Raw genomic sequence first — 6,536 nt, 5'->3', positions numbered from 1 at the left:
AATTGTCCATCCTGGGTGATGAGTGGGCCATTTCTGCTGATGAATGGGCCATCTCTGCTTCCTGGAACAGTTATTTTTAGTTCCCGGGATGTCCGATTCCTTATCAGATGAGATGTAGATATCAGAAGGTGGCAATCAAGTCGTTATGGTGCAAATGTCCCGGTGATAAGATCTAACCCCACCTGGGTGGAATCCTCACTTATTGTGAGAGAACTTCTTTTAGTGTTGTGAAATTTTTCTCTCAGCCGGGCTGGTGAAGGGATTTTGAAACTCGGTCTCTGTAGGGTCTGATTACACTCCAATTTTATACATAATAGCACAAATTACATACCTTATTTATAACTTTCTCAACTCAGTGGCACAAAGTCTGCTTTTGTTCAGACAGGAATGAAGAGGAAAAATGGCAGAAATTCATAATAGGGACGATGAGGAGAAACATTGGGCTGTGCACACATTCAGTCCAAGCAACATCAATGCCAGGTGTGGTTTAAAATTCACGTTTGTGCTTTATTAAAGCCACACACTGTATTTATGGCTCTCAGTGAATTCTGTATCCAAAAGGGACACGTTAGATGATTCAAAATTAGTTGGATTTCTTTCCTTCTCCTGTAGCAGTGCCAGTAGGAGAGGTAACAAAGGCAGTTCCCTGGCCTTCAGACATTGCACAGAAGTGGGATCCATAGATACAAACTCATGCAGCCAAACTGCAGGTATTTCATTCAGGGCCTAAGACATGAAGCTAGGCTTCTTTTAATAAATCACGGACAGGGATGAGCTCCTGACATTAATATTGCACTCCTCCCTCTTTCTGCTGAGACAGTCTGGCCAACACAAATATCCCTAATACAGATGCAGGGCTCTGGTATAACAGCCACCCCAAAAAGCCATAGTTCCAGCTACCTTTCCTTTCTTTGCATCATACCAGGAGGAATCAAAAGGAATGAAACCTATTTCATTTATTATTACAGGTGAGAACCCCTCTAAGGACATAGGAAGAGAAGTTGTAGTTTGTAACCTTGTTCTCCATCTAGAAGTAAAACAGGGGCTGGTGTGAGGCAACGAGGGCAACAGAGAAAATGCTGAAAAGAAACGGAGGAATGTGAAGCCAAATTTTCAAGCATTCCAGGCAATCACACCACTCAGGGACAGTCTACAGCTCAGCAAATCACATGCTGGAATGCAGTGGAGTATGGAGTAGGGCAATAGGGAACTGCTGAACCAAATAGGTGCTACAGCCTCTTGTGCTCAGGCTCTTAGCCCAAAGTATGTTCCAGCTCCAACTGAAGGGCATTCTGAACCAGAAGAGCACTGACCTTTTGATTTTGGCAGTTCACAGTTCTCAGACAACAGAACGTCTGTGGCTCCTCTCATCATTATTTTTGCTGTTTTCACTACTGGCCATCAAGTTTCCTGCAGTAGCCATCCATGAACCCCGGATCACTACTACATTAATAACACAGAACATGGCTCTCAGAGTGCATTAGTGAGGTACCAAGAGAAAACCCAAATGATGATCCTCCTCACTGAAAAGGTAACAGACAAAAAAAATGAAAGTGTGAAAATACTTTTTAAAAGATGGCTGAAATGAGGCAAATTCTTAAAATTAAGTAAATGTCTGAAATGAAATTTAAGCAAATTTAACTGTTGCAAAGTATTCTGAATACACATACAGTACAATATACTAGAGTCCAAAATTAGAAAAACTTCTGGTCATGGAAATATGGGGTAAGGGATATGTTTATTTGGAACAATCAGTTCAGCAGAGATCTCTTTGCTACAAATATCTTGAATTTAATTCTTCTGCCTTGATACAATCTCCTGAGAAAATAAAAAATAAAATAAAAATCCTACAGGAAAAACTTGTGTTGGATGCAATCTCTTCACTCATACCTGATACAAAAGTCTAATTTATTCTCTTGATTTATTGTCTCAAGGAGAATGAATTAATTATTCTTCCACTCAGAAGTCTATGGCATCAATCCTTGAGTTGAATCAGAGAAAATTCAATCTCTCATGAGTTCCCACTCCATTTACTTTTCTTGTAAGTGTTCTGTTTTGTTGAAGTGAAAGCTCCTCTGGACTCAGGCCCAGAGGGAAGCCAAAGCACAGGGGTTGAATTAAAACCTTTGGACAAGCTGAGATACATGAAGTCACACCAAAGTGAAATAGAAATACAGATTTTTTAACCTTTAGTAGAAATATATGCTAAGTGCCTTAAACATTGAAAAGCTGCAGCAGAGACCTTAAACACAGTTCTTACTGCAGCAGTGTTACCTTTTCACAGAATTCTTTACTTTAGACAAAATATGGATAGAATGACACTGTTCACATTTTTTAGATAGAGCGTTCACGTAAACAGTAAGAGCTGATAGAAACTGCATCCACAAATCTGTGTAATACCTGTGTAACACTGGTGTGAGGCTTACGACTGTTAGAATTAGACCAGGATCGGTTAAGAAAAGGAAAACTGGAATCGTGTGTTAATCTTATTGGTCAATTAACAAATATAATCCACACTTCTGCAAGAAAAAATATAGAGTCTAGAGCATATAGAGTATAGAGCATATAGAGCATACAGAAGAAGAAGAAGAAGCTGTTTTGCCTGTTGTTGCTGTTGCTGCTTGCCTTTATCATGTAACCCCCTTTGAACTCTGCCTTCAAGAAAGCTGTGAGACTATGAAATACAGAACTCAGCAGAACAGCAGCCTCCTCTGCTCTCTCACCCTGGTCCGGGAAGGAAGGGTACCCCGTCCAAAGCTCAACAGCGCAGAGCCCCAAGGCTGCTGTGGGCAGCAGGGCCCAGGGGCCGTTCCCACCCGCAGCGCTCCTGTCCTGGGCTGGGCCTGCACAAGGGCTGGGGCACCATGGCTGGGGCAGCGGGGCACAGAGGGGCCACGGAGCCGCTGCCGGGGCTGACAGCAAGGCCAGGGACACACAGGGAATTTCTGGGCATTGCCTGCGCTGGGCAGGGCTGAGTGTGGGGAAGGCAGAGCTCAGCTGGCCTCGGTGGCTGCAGGAAAAGCCAAGAGCCCGAAGAGCCCCCGTGGCTGTGCTGGAGAGCAAGGCTGGAGGAGGGAAATGCGGGGCTGCTGCGGGATGGGGAGGGGGATTGAATTCCAGCAGGCACCGACGGGGGGCTGAGAGACTCAAGGGCTCCTTGGCCTGAGCCTGTCCTGGAAAGGTCTCTCAGCCCTCTGTGCCCATGAAGGGCTCCAAGGAGGAGCAGAGCTCATCTTGGCAGGACCCTCATGGAATCCCTGAGGGACAAATGCCAGTGCCTGCCCAGCCTTCCCAACGTCCCTGACACCAGAGGCCTTTTCCACATCCCTCGGTTCCAGGTCAGTGCCCAGAACACAGCACAGCCTGTCCAGGTGCTGGGGGCGATTCCCAAGGGAGGCAGCTGTGATTTCTCCCCACAGACCCACCACTCCGGTGTCTCTCTGTGCAGCCCTTGGCTGTCCTGAGCACTTTCCCTGGAGCCTCCCTGCCCTGGACGTTTGTCTGCATGCAGTTCTCAGCACAGCCCAGCAAAGAATTCAGGTGCTGTGAAAAGCGAGGTTCACTCTCCTGTTAGAATTTAAAGAGTTTAATATAAAGACAATAAGAGACACGTAAAATAAAGCAAAGGGATAACGGCCGGGTGCCTTGGCGCTCTGCCAAGAGCACACCTGATGCCCGAGGTGAGTCTCTTTTATACCATTTTTACTGTCTGTTCTGTATTCATATTAAAACTTTTCCAGGAATTGATCTGCATGGCCACTCCTTGGGTCCGCCTTTTTAGAGCATGCGTAGTCTTCTGCCTTGTGGTTTTATTTCTTTTGATTCTTGGGGTTGGGCCCGCTAGGTAAGAGTCGATGGTGGGGTGGATCTCTTAATTCTCCAGACAGTCAGGGCTGATTGCAGCTTTGGGCCTCTTTGCCCCCCGGGCAGAGCGGTGATAGCAGCTCTCGGACCCTCCTGGCTGCCCGTTCTCCGGGCGGAGCAGCCTTTGGGCCCTTTTGTTCTCTGGACAAAGTGTTGATTAGCAGCTCCTTGGGCCTCATCCTCTGCTCCCTTGGAGGTTATCTTACTTGCTCACACTTGCTAACATTCTTGCTAAAACGAGAGAAAACTACATCCACACAGCAAAAAGCATTTCTAACATTATATAATATCTACTTTAATACTTTGCGAGAAGCCAATACTATATGTTTATAACAGGTGCTTTCCCAGAGGACATTACTCTGGGAGTGAAGTGGCCTCAGGGCACAGTTTGTGCCCCTGGAATTGTGCCAGCCCCGAGTGCTGCTGATGGTGTTTGTGCTCACTCGGGTTCATCTCCCCACACCCACTCGATGTACTGCTGAAGGCTCCTCAGGACACAGCAAACACGGACTGCTGGCCTGGTCACTTGGTGTCCCTCCGTGCAGGGACAAACAACCTCCTGCAGGGGAGGGCAGAGGCCAGTGCTGGGATTGCTGGTGGCAGGGGCTGGTGTGGGACACTTGCCCTGGGCACCTTCCCAGGCTGTGCCCGGAACAAAGGCACAGCCCAGGCCCTGCTCTGCTGCTCCCTCAGGTCCATCCCAGGAGCTCTGGCAGTGCCAGGACACTGCTGCGTGCCCCCCCTGCACACTCCCCCCTGCCCCTGGGCACTGGGGTTTGCTTTGCCAGGGCATTCCTGGGGCACATTCCTGACAGCAGCTCTGGAGGAGAGCAAAGCCTTCCTGCCCTGGCCCCAGGAGATGCCCTTTGCTGATGGAGCTGCTGTGCTGGAGCCCGGCTGTGTCCCAGCAGTGCCCGTGGCCTGTCCCTGCCTGTGCTCACAGCACGGACACGCAGCAGGACAGTGACCGAGCTGCCCGAGCACTCCGGCCTTGCACCCTCAGAAGGGCTGGGAAAGGGAGTGTGGAGCTGGGAAGAGCAGAGGTGGGAAGAGGCTGGGCCATTGTCCCTGGCCGTGCTGCTGTGCTGGGAGTCTCTTCCCTCCAGCTCTGCCCACAGGCACTGCCCCTGCAGAGCCAGAGAAGGGCTGAGGAACAAACCTTGGACACAAAGGTCAGGACAGCCCCTTGTTTTGATTCAAATGCACAGGGAAGAAGCCTCCTGAAAGTCTTTGTGTTTCAAAAGAAAGGTAGATGTTCATGCAGAAATGCAAGGAGTAGTACTACAGTACTTTATAAAAAGCAGAATAACACCAGAAAAAGAATAAGAAAAAGCACCAATGAAAATATGGACAAAGAGGAAAAAGAGGCCAAGATTGTAAAGAGTTACATTCTGAAGGTTCTGGAGCAGAAAAGAGAGAGTTTATTGCTTCTGAGAAGCATCCTAGTCATCATTTTCCTCGCATGGCAGAAGGAAATAGAAAGATTTTAACTTGTGAAAAGTATCCAGTCCTCACTTTCCTCAGGGCATCCCTGAGCTCCTGGTTCCTCAGGCTGTAGATGAGGGGGTTCAGGGCTGGAGGCACCACCGAGTACAGAACTGACACTGCCACATCCAGGGATGGGAGGAGATGGAGGGGGGCTTCAGGTGGGCAAACATAACAGTGCTGAGGAACAGAGAGAGCACGGCCAGGTGAGGGAGGCACGTGGAAAAGGCTTTGTGCCGGCCCTGCTCAGAGGGGATCCTCAGCACGGCCCTGAAGATCTGCACATAGGAGAAAACAATGAACACAAAACAGCCAAACACCAAACAGGCACTGACAGTGATGAGCCCAAGTTCCCTGAGGTGGGATTTGGAGCAGGAGAGCTTGAGGATGTGTGGGATTTCACAGAAGAACTGGCCCAGGGCATTGCCCTGGCCCAGGGGCAGGGAAAATGTATTGGCCGTGTGCAGGAGAGCGTAGAGAAAGGCACTGGCCCAGGCAGCTGCTGCCATGTGGGCACAAGCTCTGCTGCCCAGGAGGGTCCCGTAGTGCAGGGCTTTGCAGATGGACACGTAGCGCTCGTAGCACATGATGGTGAGGAGGAAATCCTCTGCTGAGAGGAAGAAGAGAAAGAAAAACACGTGAGCAGCACATGCTGAGTAGGAGATGTGGCTGGTGCCCCAGAGGGAATTGTGCATGGCCTTGGGGACAGTGGTGCAGATGGAGCCCAGGTCGGTGAGGGCCAGGCTGAGCAGGAAGAAGAACATGGGGCTGTGCAGGTGCTGGCCGCAGGCTCCGGCGCTGATGATGAGGCCGCTGCCCAGGAGGGCAGCCAGGGAGATGCCCAGGAAGAGGCAGAAGTGCAGGAGCTGCAGCTGCCGCGTGTCTGCCAATGCCAGCAGGAGGAAGGGGCTGATGGAGCTGCTGTTGCACATTTTGAGCCTCTGGCCATGGAGTGCTGTTGAAGGAGGAGACAGTGAGGAGTCAAGGGAGACTTTGCTGAGCAATGTCCAAGCCCTTTCTCCTGGCCCTGCCCCCCAGTTTTCCTTTTCTCAGAGCCCTTCCCTCAGCCCCGTGCCTGGAGCTCTGCTGGGATCTGGCCCCATTGCTGTGACGAGCAGGGGCTGTGCCCATGGACAGCGAGGAGTCAGCTCTGCTCTGCTTCAGCGGGGACATGGGAATGGGGACAG

General features: G+C 49.9%; 1 protein-coding gene across 1 annotated transcript; it reads right to left on the bottom strand.

The window, feature by feature from the left end:
- Positions 1-5,432: 5,432 nt before the first annotated feature.
- Positions 5,433-6,281, bottom strand: LOC309585593 (olfactory receptor 14J1-like; the record flags this gene model as incomplete). Its single annotated transcript, XM_082303538.1, has 1 exon — positions 5,433-6,281. The coding sequence occupies one exon, from the start codon at positions 6,279-6,281 to the stop codon at positions 5,433-5,435; it is 849 nt and encodes a 282-aa protein (XP_082159664.1).
- Between the last annotated feature and the right edge of the window lie 255 nt (positions 6,282-6,536).

This window comes from Coloeus monedula (genome assembly GCF_965178545.1).
Source record: "Coloeus monedula genome assembly, contig: HAP1_SCAFFOLD_73, whole genome shotgun sequence".
NCBI lineage: Eukaryota > Metazoa > Chordata > Aves > Passeriformes > Corvidae > Coloeus > Coloeus monedula.
Note: the sequence above shows the minus strand (reverse complement) of the source record. Positions and strands in the feature narration are given on the sequence as shown.